The 22,246-nt window shown below is 46.8% G+C and overlaps 1 protein-coding gene across 1 annotated transcript in view; it reads right to left on the minus strand.

Annotated features, from left to right (window-relative positions):
* Ndst1 (N-deacetylase and N-sulfotransferase 1) overlaps positions 1-22,246 on the minus strand; it is a 69,548-nt gene that overhangs the window by 18,766 nt on the left and 28,536 nt on the right. The window contains exons 2-6 of the mRNA XM_045131984.1: positions 12,750-13,629; positions 7,233-7,727; positions 2,944-3,031; positions 1,582-1,736; positions 570-755 (exon numbers count right to left, since the gene is read on the minus strand). Of these exons, the coding sequence (XP_044987919.1) occupies positions 570-755; positions 1,582-1,736; positions 2,944-3,031; positions 7,233-7,727; positions 12,750-13,262 (1,437 nt within the window). The 5' untranslated portion in view covers positions 13,263-13,629. The remainder of the gene's footprint in view (positions 1-569; positions 756-1,581; positions 1,737-2,943; positions 3,032-7,232; positions 7,728-12,749; positions 13,630-22,246) is intronic.

The raw sequence follows: 22,246 nt of genomic DNA on the forward strand, positions 1-22,246 counted from the left end.
TGCCTCCTAGTGATAGGAATTGGAACAAATTCCTAGTTTGAAGGTAGTCAGTCAGGGTTACCAGCCCCAAAAGAACTATTACAAGTCCAAAGAAAAGTCCTGACTTACCAAGATCCAAGATGTTGGCTGACCACCAACCCTTGTGCCCATCTTTTTTTTTTTTTTTTTTTTTTTATCAACAGCCTCCATATATATTCAAAGTAGCCAAACCCAACCACTCTGACTTGATGCCTAATTTCTATCCCCCAGGGTAAAACCTCCTGACCTAATGCCTGATTTACATCCCAGCCAACAAGTGGGGTTACCCCTTGGAAGCTTCCTACTTTACTTTCTAAGAATAAGACCTGCTTAACTTGCCCTTCTACTTTGTCTACACCTAGCAATCCATTGCAGGTTGTACAACAATGGACTAGAAAGCCACTGGCTTGGGAAGTTCTAGTGACTGTTGAGTATCCAGCACTATAACCCCTAAGCCAAGACCAATTAGAGTTCAGAAAAGCTCCAACACTCTCAAAATCTGTAACACATGGACACAGAGATTCTATGTCCCCAGCCACAGGGACACTTGCCATGATGCCATTGTGGATGAAGCCACGGCGATAGCGAGCAGGCTTCAGGTGGGGGTATTCCTCAGTGCTGGTCACCCGGATGCTCCACACCTGCTTCCAGGCCTCATACAGCTGCACATGCACAGGATACACACCTGAGTGATGGGGCGCCACTGCATAGCCCATGTCTGTGGGAATACCATGCTCCTGGGAAGAGAACAAGCAGGGTAAGATGAACATGGAGTCCTTACCTTCAGGCCTGCATCCCCCTTTGTAAAACATAAAAGAAAAACAAGACGTTAAAATGACAGAGCAGTTGATCTAAGCTCATATGGTACAGAAGGGGGAACAGGCCTGGGATAAAAAGGGAGAGATCTAGAATCTCAGAGTGAGTGAATAGCAAAGCTGAGACTAGAGCTCTGGTCTTTAATGCACATATCCTGCATCCAGCTCAGAGGATTCAAGCTCTTCAAAGTGAGGGAATAGGACTAGGGCTTTTCCTGCAGTCATCTGCCTCTGCTTGGCTAATAAGCCCAGGTCAGTCTTTCTAGCACCCACCTTCCTCCCTGAGCACTTCTGTCAGCTTCCTAGAGTCTCCTCCCTGTCTGGAGATGAGAGATTGAGTTCTGGGGTGACCTCCCTGAGCCTCGGTTTCTTTTCTGTTTTGGTTCTTTGAAGGGGGTTGTTTTTATATTTTGCTTTAGAGACAGGGTCTCACATAGCCCAGGCTAGCCTCAAAGTTGCTATACAATGAGTCTGCCCTTGAACTCCTGATCCTTCTGCCTCTGCTTCCTAGGTGCTGGGATTGGACATGTGCCATCATGCTGGTGAGCCTCAGCTTTTTGACACAGAGTAGCCGTGAGGCTTCTGTTAGGAGACAGCGACTATCAAAACAGTTCGACCCAGGCCCTAGCTCAGAGATGCCATAAAAGTATGTCAGACTGAACCTTAATAGCAGTGAGAGGGCAGCAGTCCATGACCCCAGCCCAGCCCCTAGTCCCCCCAGCTTTGCCCTGCAGGGAATCTTACTCACGACAGCGAACTTCTTGTTCAGGGCCATCTGCTCAGCCAGCACGGACTGGTTATGGAAAAGGTGGGGCTGCATGTGGCTCCACATGTGGGGGAACCACCAGAACTCCTTCACATAGGAAAGCAGCAGATCATCTCCAGCATCTTCAGCATCAGTACCTGCAGCCCCACATACAAAGCTCAGCACAGCTGGCTCCCTAGGCCCCAGCCCACGGATGTCATGCACAGCCACAGCCATGACCACCCAGGAGCTGTGTGGAAAAGTCCTCTGAACCCTAGCATAGAGCCAGGGTTCCAGACTGGACTGCCTTTGCCTCTGTGGGCCCTGGCATTTGACACAACAATCTCATTTCCTCTATCTCTCACATACCTGGTCTCATCCTATTCTAGTAATCCAAAGTAGGTCATTTCCCCTTCTACCCATTGACTTGTAGAAGCTTCTGCCTCATACTTACCATTGCAATTACCTCTAAACTGCTAAGAGCTAAGAATATTTTTTAAAAATTGCAGAAACCACAAATAAAATTCCCAAGGTGGCTTTGGGCCATCTTGCCCACACTCCACCTCTACCTTTCACTGATCAAATCAGTCCTGCCTAGAGACCCAGAAGCTTTCTTCCCAGACAGAGGGCAGTGCGAGGGATGGGCTCTGCAGACAAGTTCAGGACTGGTTCTCATTCCCCCTCCCCAGAAAGGCAGCATGTGAGGAACTTGGGAGAGCCCCAAAAAGGAAGAATGATATGAACAAGTTCTACACTTACAGCCTTTAACCTCAGCCTTGCTACTGTAAATGAGATTCATTATGCTGGTCATGTTGGGGTATGCACAATTACAGGGAACATTCATTGTCTATACTATGCACTTCTGTAGCATTCTTAAAATTCAACATTTCTTTTAGAAGGGGAAATCATTTTAAAAGATAGAGGTAGGCTGGAGAGATAGCTTAAGCCAAAGGACCCAGGTTCAATTCCCCAGGACCCAGGTGAGCCATCTGATGCATGCATCTGGTACATGTAAGGTGGTACATGCATCTGGAGTTGTTTGCAGAGGCTCAAGGCTCTGGCATGCCCATTCTCTTTCTCTCTCTCAAATAAAAATAAGTAAAAATTTTAGAAAATGCTAGAGGTAAAGGAGAGACAGGAAGAAGGGGATACAGTGTAGTGCAGCACAACCAGAAACCAGGAAGGGCCACATGGAAACTAGTTGATGTTACTGTCCCCAAAACACCCTCTGCCTGAGAGTGGGCCACAAGCTCTTTGCCCCATAGGAATGGTAGGCTTATATGGAGCCCTCTGAGAAGGGTCCTAAGGTAGCAGGTGAGGAGGAACCCCTAGAAGCTGTAAAAAAGATAAGGGGAGACCACATACCTGTGTGGAAGAATTTCCCTGAGTAGCCCAGGTTGAAGGTGAAGTTTGGGATGTGTGTGCGCAGTTCGTTCTGTGTATCAAACAGGGCCTAGGATAGGAAAGAAGATAGGCAGCAGTTACAGGAGGCCAGTGCTATGACCTCTCTCTATGATGGCCTGAGGGGTGTCTGGCTATAATTTAACCAACTACAAAGATGGCAGGTCCCACCAAGACATGAAAATGTACAAGACTGGCAGTGTAGTTCTGTGAATAGAGCCTTTGCCTGACACCCAAGGTCTGGTCTGGGTCCCATCTCCAGTACCCCCCCCCAAAAAAAAGCAAGACCCTTGCTCAAAAGTTACAAAGAATGTCATGCAGGTCTCAGCAGAACATCTGATCACACAGAAGCCAACTGTCTCAGCAAAGGTCCTGTGTTATAGTACAGTTGAGAAGCCAGCTCTGTGCCACCACTTCTACCAGGCTCTTTCAGGCCTGAGACCTGAACTCCAAGCCTGGCTCTGCTACACATGCCTAAAAAACTCCAAAACTTCTCTAAGCATCAACTATAAAAGGGGACCAAAAGATCTCTGTTCCTCACAAAGCTCTTGGGAGAATTAAGTGAGATATGGCCTATAAAACTACCTGATGGGCTGGAGAGGTGGCTTAGAGGTTAGGGTGCTTGCCGACAAAGCCTAAGGACCCAGGTTCAATTCCCTAGTACCCACATAAGCAAGAGGCACAGGGTGACACATGCATTTGGAGTTCACTTGCAGTGGCTGGAGGCCCTGGTGTATCCACTCTCTCTCTTTCTCACTCTCTCATTTCTCCCTGCTTGCAAATAAATAAATAAGGATTAAAAAAAAAAAAGCCTGATATGGCCAGATACAGTAGCTTACTCCTTTAATCCCAGCACTCGGGAAGCTGAGGTAGGAGGATCACCATGAGTCGGAAGCCAGCCTGAGCTAGTTCAAGGTCAGCCTGGGGGGGAAAAAAAAAACAACTTCCTGACATGTGAGTGATGAAAAATGAGGATCATCGCAATATCACCACCATGAGTCTCAGAGCTTTCATGTGAAGTATTTCTCCTCATTGGTGGAATGCAAAGCTAGTGTGACAGGATATACCACTTGCCCTCATAGCCATGCTCCTGTGTGACACTCCTAGTGTACTGCAAGGCCACAAAAGGGTATAAACCCTGTGAAACACATGTGCAGCTATCTTCCAGGTTAGGACTACAGGGTTACAAAAGGTGTGAGAAACTGCAAGAGCCCAGTGCATCTGACCACCATCTGGTAGACACACATGCTCCAGTGGTGTGGCCTTGGGCAAGTCACTTCGCCTCTCTGAGCTATAGTGCCCTCCTTTGCAAAATGGAACTCCTAATAATACCCTCTACACTATCTACTATGAGAACCCAATAAAGCAATGCCCACAGATGGCTAAGCTTGGAGCTTGGCTCTCACTAAAGTTTGGATGACCACTTCTGTCAGCTCTATGTAAACTGTGTTGTGTGAACAGTACTATACAAACTAGCGAAGGAAAGGTACAGTTGTTACCTGTTCTTGGTACGAATGAGAAAATCTATATCCCTTTCAGACTCCAAAGAATCATTAAGGGGAATGAGGCTGGCTGAAGAAGTACTTAACAGTCTGCTCTGAGCTAAGTACGCAGAAGAGGGTATCTCAATTTGTTGTCTATAAACATGGCTCCTAGCTGCTACTGCTAAATCACCTGTCTCTTTAGGAATGGGGGAAGTGAGCCAGGCATGGTTACACAAGCCTGTAATGCCAGTACTCAAGGCAGAGACAGGAGGATCAAGAGCTCAGGTTCAAGGTCATTTTCAGCTGCAGAGTAAGTTCCAGACCAGTCTGGGATACAGGAGACCCTGTCTCTTCCCCTTCCACCCCCGCCCCTCAAAAGGATGAGGGCCTGGAGAGATGGCTCAGGCTCAGCCGTTAAAGGCCCTTGATTGCAAAGCCTGCTGGCCCAGGTTCAATTCCCCAGCTACCCACATAAAGCCAGATAGATATTCAACTGCAGCAGCAAGAGACCCTGAGGCACCCATACATACATACACACACACACACACACACACACACACACTCACACTCTCCCTCCTCCTCTCTCTCTCTCTCTCTCTCTCTCTCTCATGGCACACATACAGAAGCAGAGAAAGAGACAGAAAAAGGATAGAAGGACAATAAAAGTCAAGAGTATTTGGGAGGATAAGCATAATGAGGTTGAGGCCAACCTAGCCTACATAATAAAGGAGAGGGGGAAGGAGGAAAGAAAGAGAGGCAGAGAGAGAAGAAATGAGGAAACTAGTACTTCACAGGAGGATTGCTGAGAGTTCCAGGCCAGTCTGGGCTACAGTGTGAGACCTCGTCTCATAAACCATAAACCATGGCTCCATGGATAAAGTATTTCCTGCTCAAGCCTGAGTACCCAAGTTTGATCCTCTCTAGATACCATATAAAAAAATCTGAAAGCTTGGCAGGCTTTTGTGACCCCCGCATGCTAACAGTGGGATGGGTGGTGGAGGCAGAAGAATGTCCATGAATTTCATAGCAACACAGCCAAGAACAGCAGCAGAGCGAGATCCAGAGAGACACCCTGCTTCAAACGAGATAGAAAGGTATGGACTGACCCAAAAGTTGTCCTCTCACCTCCACACATGCATGTGCCCTCACTCTCTCTCACACACACAAAACATGTACACACACATACACACACAGGGACATACAAACAAATACAAAATACGTAAATATGAATGAGGAAATTAAGAAACCAAAGCAAGTGACCCAAGGCTCACATAGGATGTGGTAAGCCTAGTAACTGAACTGACTTCCTGAGGAGTTCACTCTGGACCACAGTCTCTAGGGCACTCCCCTGCTCAAGAAGTGATGACCTAGGTTGTAGTGGAGGAGGCACAAGCCTGAACCACTGAAAGAGCATGTTAAGCAGAAAGCAGAGCCCTCTGCTTTGCTGGAAGTTGGCCACACATGGCATGAAGATGTTTAGAGGGAAGGCTCAACTGGAAGGAACTTATATCTTCCTTCAGCAGGACAGCCCTTGAGGAATTAAGTGCCTGGTGGGAAAACAGTGCATAAAAGCAGTTCAAAGCAATACTTACCCAGCAAGTCCAGCCACAGCAGGCGGCCTGCAGGGCAAAGCCTGGCCATGTGGACATGCTCCCCACCTCTGTGCAACCCCAAGTAAAGAAAATAGCCTAAAGCCTTCCCCTAACTCCTCTCATTGCCCAAGTCACCTAGTCAATCACAGTCACATTGGGACTTGATTCAAGTGAGGTCTCCACTCACAAGTGCCACCTAGTCTGCTCTTCTCTTCGAGGTTGTGAAGAGGCCTAGAGCAGGACAGGAACGCAAACCCCAGTGGTACCTTCCCTCCAGACCAGCCTTGCCTGAGGTTTCAGGTGCCAGGAAGATAACAATAACAAGTCTGCAATGCTCAGAGTGTGCCTGCCAACCCTGTCTAAAGCCTCCCACAGCATCAGAGGGCCCTGAGTTTGGTGCTAATACATAATAAACCCTTGCTAATCTCCTATAAGAGAGGACACCCGGTCAGCAGGCAGCAGTGTCTCTGGAGAATTTAATCCTTTGTTTGGTTTTTGTCTCCTTTATTGTTATGCTTGCCCTCCACTGTGGCAACCCACACTGATGCCCACTTGCACTAGCATGCCGTCTCCTAATAAAGGAAAACTGCATTTTCAAGATTGCTTTAATGGTCTCCATCTGCAGGCTTATCTTTCTTGGTGATAGTTTGCATGTGTACAATCTATGCTTTGCAAAGTACTTTCCCAAACAGTTTTGTTTGGTAAACAGTTTTTGAATCAACACACGATCTAACTATCTGTACACCTCAGTTAAAACACAGTGGATATGTCACTCTCAAGCTCTCATTCTTAAGAATTTTGTGTGAGTTCTGATAATGGCACAAACATTTTTAGGAGTTAAAAAATTACATCTGGATTAAAAAGCAAATAAACAACCTAGCAGAGATAGACCCCTTTTATGTTTCTGTGCCTGGGTCTGTTTCCTTAGATAACCACCAGACCAGAGGGTTAAAGTTTCTCCACATTAGCCAGGCGTGGTGGTGCACACCTTTAATCCCAACACTCAGGAGATAGAAGTAGGAGGATCACCACGAGTTGAAGGCCACCCTGAGACTAGAGACTACATAGAGAATCATAGTGAATTCCAGGTCAGCCTGAGCTAGAGTGAGACCCTACCTCAGAAAACCAAAAAAATAAAAATAAGAAATAATTGAGGTTTGCTACACCCCAATCTCACCTTCACATCCTCCACCTTCATGCGTGTGCCCTCCTTGCCCACGAAGATGTCGTCGATGTCCACCAGGATGTAGCGGTCCAAAGGCAGAGAGAGGCGCTTACCCGTGAGGAAGGCCACGGCATCCACGAAGACCAGCTTGTGCAGCCAGAAGTTGAGGTTGTTGCCGAACAGCACACGTTGGATGCCATCATGGAGGCCCAGGTCCTGGACCACTGTGGCATGCAGTGCAGCGTGCAGGCCAGCATCCGCACCCAGATGTGGGATAGACTCAGATGAGCGTGTCTTGGCCAGCAGCACCGGCTCATAGGTAGAGTGGTTGGACTGGAACACAGTCCAGTCCTCACCCGGTAGCACACCCTTCTCCACCTCACTGGGTCGTGTCACGTAGAGCAGTGGGGACTTGGGGTTGATGCTGCAGTCCTTTAGGCCCAGGTTTGAGTGCAGAAAGAGTGGGAAGCCCTTGAGCTGTGCACTCAGCAGGCTGTTCTCATTGGCCTGGAGCAGGGGTGGAGTGGAAAGGAAAATATCCATCAGCTCCAGAATCTCAGATGTAGACAAATAAGGGTAATAACAACAATATTCAAAATCCTTGTGCCCAACCCTCCCATACTCCACTCCCGTGACCTGCCAGCAGACTCACCGATGCCGGTTAATAGGTTTCTACACTTTGCTTGCGGAATGCTATTAACACACCCAGTGACTCATGGAGTGGCAACTGCCACACTCATTTTACAGATAAAGGAGACTGAGGCCCAGAAAGGACTAAGGCAACACATAACACAGTCTAGCAGTTAACAACATGGACTCTGCTACCAGCCCGTCTGGCCTTGGGGTAATCATGTCACCTCCTTGGCCTTAATACTTATCTCCATCTGGGTGGAGGGTTAAACACTGGTAGCTTCAGCACTTAGTCCATCAGTCTTTCCAGTAGCTTTGTTATCCAACTGCACATAGGCAGAAACTGATACTCACAGAGATGCTGTCTTTAGCGACACAATGGGCCATGTTTCAAAGACAGGAAGTCAGGCCCTGGAGCTCAGTGGTCTGGAGTTTCTAAATGGGCTTTGGGCTACACCCCTTCAGGAGACTTGCATGTACGCCAGTGAAAATCAAAGCAGAGATGTCTTACCTCACCCATCCCTGGCATGCAAGACCACCCTCCTGCTGAAAAGCAGCATCCTCTCTCCCCTCCCCAGCCTCACAGCTCCTCATGCCCTCACATGCTCAGATATTTGACATACAATCATCCTTGTTCTTATGCCAATTCCATTCTCTCTTCCTGGGCTGGCAAACTCTTGCTCATCCTTCAAAACCTAACACATATAAACTCTTGTCTGCAATGGCCTTCCTATCCTGGCCAAGCCTCAGCTGCTATCCTATGTTCAGTGTCCTTCTCTTATCAGCCCACAACCACCTGAGGACAGAGGCTTTATCTTCATCTCTGGATCTCTAACATCCAGTAACTGGATTTTAAGACTGAAAGAGAAAACAGACGGCTGCTGATACCAAACACAGAACAGCTAATGGTTACAGGTTTCATTTGTTCATTCCACAACTATTTGCTATACTAGGCGCTGTTACATTAAGTATTCAGTGAGATTCAGTGAGAAAAAAAAAAAAATTGGCCCTTGTCTTCATGAACCTTAACTTCAGCATGGGGAAGAGATATTCATCAAACCATAGGAATAAGAACAAAATATCATGGTATGCCTATACAGAGAAGGTCACAGCTACAGATAGATACAGCTGGCTCTTAGAGAAGGGGGTTTGTGGAGCTATGTAAAAATAAGTAATCTAGTCAGGAGAAATTGCTCAGCAGTTAAGGCTTGCTTACAAAGCCTAACAACCCAGAGTTCAATTCCCCAATACCCACATAAAGCCAGATGCATAAAGTGGCACATGCACCTGGAGTTTACAGCAGCTGGGGGCCCTGTCATGCCCATTCTCTCTGTCTGTCTCTTTTCTATCTCTCTTTGTTTGCAAATAAATAAATTATTTTAAAAAAGAAGAATGAGCTAGGTATGGTGGTACATGCCTTTAATCATAGCAACTTAGGAGGCCACCTGAGACTACATAGTGAATTGCAAGTCAGCCTGAGCTAGTATGAAATCCCACCTCAAAAAAAAAAAAAAAGAAAGAAAGAAAGGGGGCCCTGAGGCAGGAGAGAGTTCTGCTTGGTCAGAAAACAGAAAGGGGCCACAGAGAGATCAAGAGAAAGGAGGGAAGAGGCAGAAAGGCCAGCCAGAGCCAGACCTGCAGATCTTTGAAGATCTGATGAGAGAGAAGATTCCATGCAAGAGTCTGAGGTAGAAGTGACATGTTTCAGACACACACACACACAGACACACAATAATTTTAAAGCCAGGCATGGTGGCACATGCCTTTAATCCCAGCACTCAGGAGGCAGAAGTAGGAGGACCACTGTGAGTTTGAAGCCACCCTAAGACTACACAGTGAAATCCAGGTCAGCCTGGGCTAGGGTGATACTCTACCTCAAAAAACAATAATAATAATAATTATTATCATTATTATTATTTTAAAAATACTACTAAGATATACAGAATGAGTGGCACCTACATGGTGTCTCATGCCTTTAATCCAAGCACTCAAGAGGCTGAGGGAGGAGGATCATCATGAATACAAGGCCAGCCTGAGCTACATACTGAGTTCCAGGTCAGCCTGGGCCAGAGTGAGACCTTGCTGAAAGAGAGGGTGAGAGAGAGAAAGCCCACACAGTGGGCAAAAAAATGAGTCCATAAGGGTAAGGTAGCATTGCAAGCAAAGTATCAAAGGGCTGCTCTGGTAAGCACCATGACAGGGCACATAGCCAAGCAGTGAGTAGGGGGCTGGGTCTAGGCTTGTGCCTTGTGCAAAGTTGTGCCAGTCAGAAGGTGCCTTTTACTAATCATCTCCATTGGCAGGCTTTCTTCTTAGGCCCACAAAGGCTCTTCCAGGACTGGTCTTGTAAACTGATACGGAGCCACACTGGATCTCCAAATGTAAGGTACACCTAGCAACCCTTCCCCATCCTAAACCAGCCTGGGTGTTGGGGCTCAGGGATGAGCACCATCTTCAGTGTATCTCCCTCAGTTGCTAGCTTCCCACCACCCCAATTCAGCACTAGCCCAGGGTGAAATCTGCATGTATTATGTGGGGCCAAGACATGTCAGGCCCTGTCTACCACCACTAAGCACTGGGGAGCCACCCGGACACAAGAACTCAGGGATCCCATTTCAAAGGCCCTGAGCTCAGTGCCAGGTGCTAGCAGCACATCCAGCTGTAAAAACACTTTAGGAAGGAATAACAGCTATGCCACTAGTAGCTGTACCACTGACAGGACTCAAGGAAGGAAGTAGGGGGCCTGGACATAGCAGAGACTAGCATTCTGAAGGCCCCACCAAGAATAAGCCTCCTTCCTGCTCCTCAAGACCCAAAACTAAAGTGCCTACTCCATGAGGCAGTTTTGAAAATTTAAAGCATGATAGGGTCTACAAAGCAATGAGTTCACCATCTAGCACATTCTGAATACTTGGTGAAAAGTCAGAAGCCTTTTCCAGTCCTCAGCCAGGTTGCATTCAGAGGCAGAGCATCCACAGTTGCAATGTGTGACAGTGCCAGGAATGTTGGGGGACTTGTACTTGTATTCAACAAGCAAAAGCACAGAGCTGAAGCCTGCCTTGCTGCAGAAAGAACTGAGGCATGCCTTGACCACTAGGGGGCGTACATCTGAGCAGAAATATCACAGGTCCCTGCTCAAAACCTGGGAAGGGTCTTGTCTTATGCAACCAGGTAGAAAGAGCTAAAGACCATGATTTGCCATTGACCCCAGTAAGACTCTGGGCATGTCCTTACCCCTCTCTGGGTCTCATGTTCACCTTCTCTAAGTAAGAACTTGGTGCCCCATAAGGTCAGTGCTCTCTTATACCAACTGTACCCAATGTTCTCCACCCAGTCCCTGGCATGTGGTTCTTGTATTGCACAATGCAGTACTTCCACTGAGTACAGTGTATTCAGGCTCCTGGACTCAGCATAATAAGACAAGACTTCTGGAGTCAGGCAACCTGGGCTCAAATCTGAGATAATACTTGCCTCAGTTTCCTTCTCTCTTAAATCAGTAAGCTCTCCACCTGCCTCAGAGGACAGCTTATTAGTGTGAAATAAGCTAATTTGTAAAAAGCTTGCAGGAAGAGCATGACACTGAACAAGCTCTCACTAAATGTAGGTCATTCTGATGATTCTCAGTCCTAGGGCCCCTTATCAACCTTAATGAAGTTCATGGTAGAAAAGAGTACAAAGTCCAAGAAAAAAACAAAACACACAGAGACAACCTGACTTTGTGCTTCTGTGAAGCTGTAAACCAGGCCAGTACTGACCAGAGGGTGCTCTGCGGGAGATATCAAGCCAGTTGAGAAACAAAGCCCACCAGGTCTTCAAGCCACCTGACTGAAGGACTTCTAAGGACATTCTCGGTTTTTTGTCTCACAATATCTTTGCAATAGCAAAGCCTCCTGCTGTATTAGTGTGTGAAAGAACTTGCAGCAGGAGGTTCGGAGCTCGGGCAGCCCCTCCCAGCACTGAGCATAGGGACAATGCACAGGCAGGTATGGAGTGTGGATCCCTTCTGACGCCATGCAAGAGCCAGCATTAGCCCAGTGCCCTTCCACACTCAGCTTGTTTTCATGTTCATCACTCCTGCCACAGCTTCTGTGTTGTTGATGCCAGTCACCCACATTACTCTACTGCTGCAATGTCAGCTCCATGAGAACAGGGGCTTCATCCATCACAATTCCTCTGTACTCTAGGGCCTACAGGGCCCAGGATGGGAGGTGCTCAGCAACTTCCCCCAAAGCGCCTAGGTCAAGACCCAGCTCCTCTCTGCATTCACTTTGCCTGACCACAGCCAGGGGATGCCCCTCCCACGGCTCCTGCCCCCTCCTCAAGGAAAGATTCTCTGATAAGCTTTTAGCAATGACCTCTTATCCCAGGGCTGGTTCTGGAAGCTCCACAGAGTCCAGAGCAGCACCCACATACCTACTGGGATTTCTTTCCCTTTCTTCCCAATGTAAAATGGCTCAGCCTCAGTAATTACACAAAGTCTACAAATTTCTATTGCAAAGAGGAACAGCATGGGGCAGAGCACCCAAACTACCAGTTTCTTAACCCAGAGGTTCCTAGTCTCAGATAAATAACTTAACTCTCCTGTACCTTCACTTGCTCATTTGCAAAATAGGGATGTACTCCCTCTGTTGGAAGGTTTCAGGGCACCTTGTACCTCACAAACAGCCCTGTACCTCCTTTCTCAGGTGCCCTTTGTATGCTGAACCCCATATGTAGCAGGCAATGTTCCCCCAATACAAAGTTCACCAGCAACAGGCACATACCATTTAACCTGCATGATAAGTCTAGGAGGTAAGTGCTACCCAATGTACCCATTTTATGGATGTGAAATGTCAGGTACTCGGCAAGCAAGTGTGAAAATGGGGCTCAGAACTGCCTAAGGACTGGATCCTTGCATACCTTGAAGAAGCCAATGATGCCCACACCATAGGCCACACAGTACTTGTCCAGTAGCTCCCGGTTCCAGGCATCCAGGTTGACATACTTGAGGATGTTCTCGTATATGATGAGGGCGAAGCGGCCACGGCCCTTGTCAGTGAGCGTGGGCATGTCCCCCTTGCCTGGCGCAATCTCTGTTCGGTACTTGAAGCGGCTAGATTCCAGGATGGCTACCACCTCCTGGCCTAGCTGAGAGTAGAGGCTCTCCACAAATACCAGCACCAGTGGGTCTGTGCGGGATGGTGCAACTGCCTGCACAGGCTTGAGTGGTAGTAAGCGGCTTGGGGCTACAGGTGGTGGGTCTCCACAGTCAGACTCAGGGGCATCTGCCGAAGGCTCAAGGCCCCGCTTCCAGCCGTATAGGTAGTAGGCAGAGACAAAAACACTGAACAGGCAGAAGACAAACAGCAGGAACAGAATAGCCTGTGGGGACACGTGTCTACACAGCCTCCGGAAGCATGCCAAGGCAGGCATCCTGGCCCCTGAGAGCTCAGGCAGAGGAGGCCCAGCCTGTCCTGGCCACCCCAAGGTCCCGAGAGATGTCCACTAATGGAGATATTCAGAGACTTAGGAAGCAAGATGCTCAGCGGGCAGTAGAGTGGAGGATCCGGGCCCTGGCCCTTCCTCCCAGCCAGGGGCGCAGTCTGCAGGCTGTTCTCGCTCCTTCCTTCCTCTGCGCCCCTTTATGTCACCATGGCAAACCCCCTCGTGGTCCTGTGCAGAGCAAAAGTGCCCCAGTGCGTCAGGCCCTCCTGGGGGTGCTGAAGAGCTGTCCAGAGGATAGTGGGCAGACCACTGAGTGCTGCATGCTGTTCTCTCAATCAGACCCACAAGGTGAAGGCTGTGGAAAAAGGTAGAGAGTCAGAGCAATGTTTCCAGGGTCAGGTGACTACGGACACAAGTCCTGTGAAGGTGGGCCCACTTACTCAACTTGATGCAATAACAATCTTTTGTAACCGCTATGGGCCTCGGCCTCCCCAGCTGTGAAATGAACAGACAATAAATAGTAGCTATGTCACAAAAGGTGAGAGGATACAGTCAAACAATGTACTAGAATCATTCAGTATCTGCATGTATCACCAGAAGTAGTAGCTGCTACTTTTCATTATCATTAGGCCAAGGCTAGGCCAAGAAAAATCCAGGAATAGGAAAAACAAAGTGAGACGCTAGTAGCAAGTCCTGGAAATAAGAAATGGAATTCTAAATCAGGACAAAATAGCACATCCTCCCTTCCCCTCCCCTCCCTGCCCTCCCCTTCTCTTCCCTTCCCTTCCATGGCCTTTTCTTTCTCTGACCCTGGCAACCTGACCTCACAAGAAAAGACCAAGTGTCCTGACAGAAGCAGCTATGCAGGAATCCAAACCAGGCCTGTGTGCAAATGCCCCAGTGGTTAAGAGACAAATGCATCTAAGGAGGCTGATACAAGAATCACTCAGCAACAGCAGTGATCAGCATTTTCCTGAATGCAGCCATGTGTCTCACTTCCTTAAACACATGCTTGCAGGGTCTGCCTGAGGATCCACAGGACCAATGAGGGGCTCCCCTGTATTGAGCCTTGTCCACTCAGGCATCCAGAACTCTGTGCTCAAACTCTTCCCCAGCTCAAGGGGGATGCTGGAAAGACTAAGCAAGATCACACATACTGTGTAACAGCCCAATTCCCATGTCCCACAGCAGTCCCAGGCATGGCCCTCCAATCTCTCCTATTGGCCACAGATGCAGAGAACTGGCTGGAGAGCTGACCCCACCAGCTTGGAAGCTGAAGCCTGTGCTGAGACAGCCAGGCTGGGAACTGAAGTCAAGGGCTTGGCCTTAGGGGGTGATGAGCTTTCATCTCCTTCCTAGACTCAAGACTATCTGATGTGCTCTGCATAGGTACCACATGTCAGGCAGCCAACAGATGCACTTCTAGGAATCCATCCCTATGTAATCATTGTGGAAGCACATAAAGATTGCCCCACAAAGCTGGGCATGATCATTCTCAGTGAACTTACCCAATCACAGAAAAAAAATCGACACATAGTCTCACTCATCTGCAACACCTAACCTGAATTTGCCCAAGATGTCTTACATACCCAGCAAGTACCTTATGGACTAGACAATAAGATGGATGGGAGGGCGGGGAGGGAATCAAAGGGTGGAAAACAGTAATCTGGACCCAAACGGCAATGGTACCATAAAATTCTACTTCCTAAAAGACAGACCAAATGACTGAACCTTCACTAGTCCCTTACAGGAAACACCTGAACCACAAGACACTGGAGAGGGTAGGATCAAGACTGACCTAAATCTCCTACATCTTCCTTCCCTCCCTCTCCCCCTCTCCCCTCTATCTCTCTCCTCTCTAACTCTTGTATATTAGTTATCTTTTTCCTCAATTTCTTAGTGGACACTGACCTGTAACCCCCACTTCCAGCTTGGGCCTACAATCCACAATGAGCTTTTGATCAGAGAAACCTACAAGGTTTCCCAAAACAATGACAGACTTCTGTCAGAGTAATTGATGACCCACCAAAGGTCAGTGGTAAGACCCTATTGCTGAAGACTCCATACGCAGCTGACGCGTAAAATGGAATGACGTGGCTGGAAGCCAGGAGAGAGTCAGTCCCCAGACAGTCAGCATGTCTAGTGCCAGAAGGCGCTACATAGGCGACTGGGGGAAATGACCAAGATCTGTCCAAGCAACACATTGTTTAACCTAAGTAGCAACAATTAACCGGATGTGATACCCACACAAGTGCAATAGTGGTACACAGCCATGGTGAGGAATCAATTGCTCTTGATTTGGCTAACTGATCCACTCAGTGGTACTAGACCCTTAGCTGGAGCTGGGAAACAAGTCAGAACCATACCCAAACACAAGCCCACTCTACAATATCAAGCTACCATCAATCACGGGGTATAAGAGGGCCTACACCTATCAAACTGTCTATCAAAAAAGTAAGTGTTATCTCAATTTTCTGGGTGCTAACTTACTCTCCGTTGGAGAATCTGCTTCTCTTTTCCAGATAGATGCAGATCCTAAGAAGAGAGCTGCCCCAACATACCTCAGAAGGGGCCCAACTGAAACTAAGGACAACTGGCGAAATAAGCAAGGGTGATGTTTTCCTGTGAACTGGATACCAGCACAAAGGGGAAGGAGATCAATGCAGAGAAAAATCAACTCCTACCAAATCAGAGAGCCAGAGCCTCAGAGGCCCCCAACACCTCAGCACTGAAGCAGACCAAAAATGAACCCAACATGGCTCAGGGAAATCTTGCGGAAGAGGGGGCGGAAAGAATGTCAGAGTTACATGTTGGGTCATGATTTTCAGAGACATTTATCATACTAATAACTGGGGGCTAACTCCACAATGCACGACCCATTTTCAATAACAAGGAGGGTCTAATGGGAGGGGGTAGATCACAGATGAGCCTAAATAATGGTACCAAAATGCCTGTATTTACTGAAAAGAAAACTAATAAATTAAATTTAAAAAAAAAAAAAAAGCTGGGCATGGTGACAATTGCCTTTAATCCTAGAATTTGTGAGGCTGAGGTAGAAGGATCATCTCAAGTTGGAGGCTAGCCTAGGGCTACAGAAGAAGTTCCATGTTAGTCTGGACTGCAGCAAGACACTGCCTCAAAAAAAAAAAAAAGGTGGCTAGCCAGATGTACAAAGATATACAAAGTGAGACATGCATTTGGAGTTCCTGTGCATTGGCAGCAGGCTCTGGCATGCTCACACTCTCTTAAATAGCAGTTGTGGTGATGCACACCTGCAATCCCAGCACTCGGGAAGCTGAGGCAGGAGGACCACAAGTTCAGGCCAGCCAGGACTGCAAAACCAGACCCTCTTTCAAAAGAAAAAAGAAAAAAAACTATACAAATAAAAACAGAGAAATCTCAGCCAGATGTAGTGGCACACACCTTTAATCCCCACACTAAGGAAGCAGAGATTAGGGGAATTACTGTAAATTTGAAGCCACCCTGACACTACATAGTGAATTCCAGGTCAGCCAGGGCTAGAGTGAGACCCTACCTTGAGAAACCAAAAAAAGAGAGAGAGAGAGAGAGAGAGAGAGAGAGAGAGAGAGAGGGAGGGAGGAAGGGAAGGAAGGAAAAAGAAAGAAATCTCAATATCTCAATGTAATGATGGAATCCTAGGCAGACATCTGCATTATTGGCCGATCTACAACATATACTCTTGAAATACTAAAATTAAATAGTCTTTTTTTTTTTTTTTCTTTTTGAGGCAGGGTCTCATTCTAGCCCAGGCTGATGTGGAATTCACTCTGCAGTACAGGCTGGCCTGGAACTCAAGGTGATCCTCCTACCTCTGCCTCCTGAGTGCTAGGAGTATAGATATGTAACATCATGCCTAGCTTGTATTATGATTTCTTTTTACTTATTTATTAATTCATTTACTCACTCATTCATTCATTATAGGCATGAGCTACTATGCCAGGTTTTGAATGGTTGTTTTTCCAATATTTTTATTTATTTGCAAAATAAAATTATTGTTTGTAAACTGAGATGGGGGGATATGAATATGGGCACACCAGGGCCTCTTGACACTATAAATAAACCTCAGATGCTTCCACCACTTTATGCAACTGGCTTTACATGGGTACTAGGACATTGAACCCAGGCTGGCAAGTTCTGCAAGCAAGCACTTTTACTATTGAGCCACCTCCCAGTCCTGAATTGTGTTATTTTTGTTAAATGCTTTTATGTACAAGCTAAAGACTGGTACTAAATATACACACAAAAACATGATTATCTCTAGGTGATTTTCATTTTCTGTTTTTTCTTTGTGAAATGAGGATTTGATACTTGTGCTGTTATACACCAGGTGAGCCTGAGCACGAGGCATCCCACCCAGGACTTCCTGCCTATTAGAGCAGGCTTGGGGTGGGGACCTATTTTACCTCTCATGTTGTAAACTATGTGCAGGCCCCTGGAGAAACAGAGGACACCTTTCAAGAATGCAAACATTATGATGCCAGGACCCGAGTATAGAGGGTGGGGAAGGCAACGGTGTCTGGTTGCACTGAGGAGTACTTAACCCATCCAGAGGGGTGGGGGAAAGCAGTAACTGAGCTGGCCAGAACAAGAAGGAATGGTGCATACCATGACCTGGAGATAAGGAAGTGAGTGGTGCTGTCCAGGATTTCCTACAGTTCTGAGAGTAGGGCAAGAAGGGGCAGGTGTCCTGGCACAGCCAGGAAGACTAGAGTAGCTGGCATCCCAATTATCAATGATAACAGCTATTTGCAGGTGCAGCCAGGGTCAGACCCACAGGCTGATACAGAAGCACAGGATGCCCTGGTGGGACCCTATCCACATTATTCACCCAGCTCCACAGAAGAGGAGAGTGAGCCTGGGTGAGAGTAACTGACCCTAGTCTACTCCATGGACAGCTTCTCTGACCGTAAATGATGTAATCTACCATCTCAGGCATTTGGGGGCCAGGGACTCCTGTGGAGCTCTGACAGGTTTCAGATATAAAACATACAAATGGTTGCCAGAGGCCAGGGGTCAGAGGGCCAACTAGGTGGAGTACAGAGAAGGCCTAAGATAGTGAGAGCACTCTGTAACAATGTCATAGTAGATACTATCCAGACCCATGGATAATACAAAAACCTGCTGTAACTGTGGACTCCGGACAACTGTGATGTGTCCATGTGGGCTCAACAGCTATAACAATGGAACACATTGTAGAGGACAGCAAGAAAGGGGGAGGCTGGGCTAGGGCATGGGATCATGTGCTTTCCTGTCGGTTTTACTGTGAACCTAAAACTACTTTTTAAAAAACTAAAGAGAGGCTGGAGAGATGGCTTAGCAGTTACAGCACTTGCCTGCAAAGCCAAAGGACCTAGGTTCAATTCCCCAGGACCCATGTAGCCAGATGTATCTGGAATTCATTTGCAGTGGCTAGAGGCCCTGGTGTGCCCATTGTCTCTCTTTAGAAAATTTTTTTTAAATATATTATAAATAAATAAATAAATAAAGGGGAGCTGGATGTGGTGGCACATGGCTCTAATCCCAGTACTTAGAAGGCAGAGGTAGGAGGATAGCCATGAGTTCAAGGCCAGCCTGAGACTACAGAGTAAGTTCTAGGTCAGCCAGGGCTAAAGTAAGACCCTACCTCAAAAAAAAAAAAAAAAAAAAAAAAGCCAAGTGTGGTAGTGCACACCTTTAATCCCAGCACTCAGGAGGCAGAGGTAGGAGGATTGCCGTGAGTTCAAGGCCACCCTAAGACTCTATAGTGAATGCCAGGTCAGCCTGGGCTACCGTGAGACCCTACTTCAAAAACACAAACAGCCGGGCATGATGGCGCACACCTTTAATCCCAGCACTTGGGAGGCAGAAGTAGGAGGATCACTGAGAGTTCGAGGCCACCCTGAGACTACATAGTTAATTCCAGGTCAGCCTGGATCAGAGTGAGACCCTACCTCGAAAAACAAAACAAAACAAAACAAAAAACAAAACAAAAACACAAACAAACAAAAAACAACAACAAAACAACAAAAAACAAAAAACAACAAACAACAAAAAACAACAACACAAACACCAAAAGACAAAAAACAACAACAAAAACACCAAAAAACAAAAAACAACAACAAAAACACCAAAAAACTAAAGGGGTCAAAAAACAAAAAACTAAAGGGGTTAAAAAAAGGGGGCAGTGAAGAGATGGCTTAGTGGTTAAGGCGCTTGCTGTGAAGCCTAAGGACCCAGGATTGATTCTCCAGTTCCTATGTAAGCCAGATACACATAATAGTGCATGCATCTGGAGTTTGTTTACAGTAGCTAAAGGCCCTAGTACACCCATTCTCTACACCCCCATGTCTAATAAATTAATAAATAATAAAAATACTAAAATGCTGGGCTTGGTGGTACACACCTTTAATCCCAGAATTTAGAAGGCAAAGGCAGGAGGATTGCCATGAGTCTGAGGCTGAGAATACATAGTGAATTTCAGGTTAGCCTGAGCTAGAGTGAGACCCTACCTCAAAAAACAAAAACAAAATCAAAGCCAAGTATGGTGGTACTTGCCTTGAATCCCAGCACTTCAAAGGCTGAGGTAGGAGGATCACCATGAGTTGAAAGCTATCCTGTGCTGGAATGAGACCCTGCCTCCAAAAACCAAAAAAAAAGGCAGGGGGGCTGGAGGAATAGCTTAGTGGTTAAGGTGCTTGACTACAAGCCAAAGGACCCAGGTTCGATTCCCCAGGACCCACATAAACAAGATGCACAAGGTGGCAAATGTATTTGGAGTTCATTTACCATGGCTAGAGGTCCTGATTTGCCCATTCTCTCTCTTTCTTTCTCGCTCTCTCAAATAAATAAATAAATAAAAATTTAAAAGCAAAAACAAATTTAAAAATAAGGGCTGGAAAGATGCTCAGTAGTTAAAGAAATTGCCTACAAAGCCTAAGGACCCAGGTTTAATTCCCCAGTATCAACGTAAAGCCAGAGGCTCTAGGTGGCACATGAGTCTAGGGTTCATTTGCAGTGGCTAGAGACCCTGGTGTACCCATTCTCTCTCTCTCTCTGAAATAAATTCATAAAAATATTTTTAAAAAGAAAAAAAGAGAATAAAGGGGGGAAAACAATAAAGAGTTGAGGATGTAGCTCAGTTAGGTAGTGTTTGCACAGCATGCAAGAGGCCATGGAGTAGATCTCCAGAACTACATAAAACAGGGTGTGATAACAGGAGGATCAGGAGTTCAAGGCACAAGTTTGAGGCCAACCTAGGTGACATAAGACCCCCTCTTAAACACATAAAACTTTATAAACATATATACATATATATATTGGAAAAGGTACCAACTTCAAGGAATTCAGACTAGTTCCCCAGCCCTTTCTTGCTTTCTTCTTTTTCCCCCAAGCCTGGGTATCACATAAAGGAAGGGACCAAGTCAGCTTGTAAGCTCCCATTTTCCCTAGAGACAGAGTTTTTCTTTTTTTTATACTCAGTATCTTTTTGTTGTTGTTGTTATTTTTATTTATTTATTTGAGAGTGACAGAGAAAGGAAGAGACAGACAGAGAGAGAGAGAGAATGGGCGCGCCAGGGCCTCCAGCCACTGCAAACCAACTCCAGACGCATGTGCCCCTTGTGCATCTGGCTAACGTGGGTCCTGGGGAGTCGAGCCTCGAACCAGGGTCCTTAGGCTTCACAGGTGCTTAACCACTAAGCCATGTCTCCAGCCCTAGAGCCAGAGTTTTTATGAGGTCTTGGGATATGAATGAGTATGTAATGGTTATGATTACCAATCTGAAGATAAGAAAAGGACAGCTCCCAGGCAAAATTACTTGCCAGTCACAAACCAGGTGGCCAGACACATAGATGGTAGAGCTCATCTCTGGCAGCCCTGGAATCCAGAGGTGATGCTAATTTCTCAGACAGAGAGCAAGAGTCTGAGGGGAGGGAAACTGTCCAATGTACTGAGGAACCTTGGCAAACCCAAAGCTACTGCCTTCTCCTCCTTGAATAAGACTCCCTGTAGCAGACAGTTCCATGTTCCTGGGATGAACATGCAGGCCAGGCACAGTTTAGGGGGGAAAGGGATTTATTTTAAGCTTAGAGATCCCAGAAAATTCCACCAATGGCAGAAAAAGCTGGGTCCCATTCGTAAGTGCAAGTAGAGAGAAAAACCATCAGCCTGATGAGGTTTTCCAAGACTGTGAGTAGCTTAGCTGGAGGGGTGGAATTGGAACTCCAGAGACCTGTTGCTGGTAAGAATTGTTGGATTTGGGAGACTTGACACTGGCTAGAGTTTTTGGACTTGAAACTAGAGAGTTTGATGTTTGCCTTGTTTAATTCTTGTTTTGCTTGAGTACTTCTTTACATGTCCAATGCCATCTTCTGCAGTGTGAATGTTTATTTTGTGCCATTATGGGGTTTTTGAGGTTATTTTTTTGGTATTATGGCTCAGCTAAAAGATCTTGGACTGTGGGGATGTATGAATACCACTGGGCTTGATAAAAACTATAGAGACTTTTAAAGTTTGGTGAAAGTACTGCATTTTACATCATGTATGGTTATCAGTTTATGGGGGCCAGGGGCGGAATGTGATGGTTTGAGTCAGGTGTCCCCCATAAACTTAGGTGTTCTGAATGCTAGGTTCCCAGCTGATGGAGATTTGGGAACTAGCACCTCCTGGAGGCAGTGTATTATTGGGAGCCAGCTTATGGGTATTACAGCCAGTTTCACCATGCCAGTGTTTAGAATATTCTCCTGTTGCTGTTGTCCACCTTATGTGGGATGGGGTGATGTCCACCCTCTGCACATGGCATCATTTCCCCCTGCCATTGTAGAGCTTCCCCCACCACCACCACCCCGCAAGCCTATAAGCCAAAATAAACCTCTCTTTCCCACAAGTTGCTTTTGGTTGGCTGATTTCTACCAGCAATGTGAACCTGACTACAAAAGTCTCAGTGCCCCCTACTGCCCTGGACCTTGCTAACA

The sequence above is a fragment of the Jaculus jaculus genome, chromosome 13 (genome assembly GCF_020740685.1).
Source record: "Jaculus jaculus isolate mJacJac1 chromosome 13, mJacJac1.mat.Y.cur, whole genome shotgun sequence".
NCBI lineage: Eukaryota > Metazoa > Chordata > Mammalia > Rodentia > Dipodidae > Jaculus > Jaculus jaculus.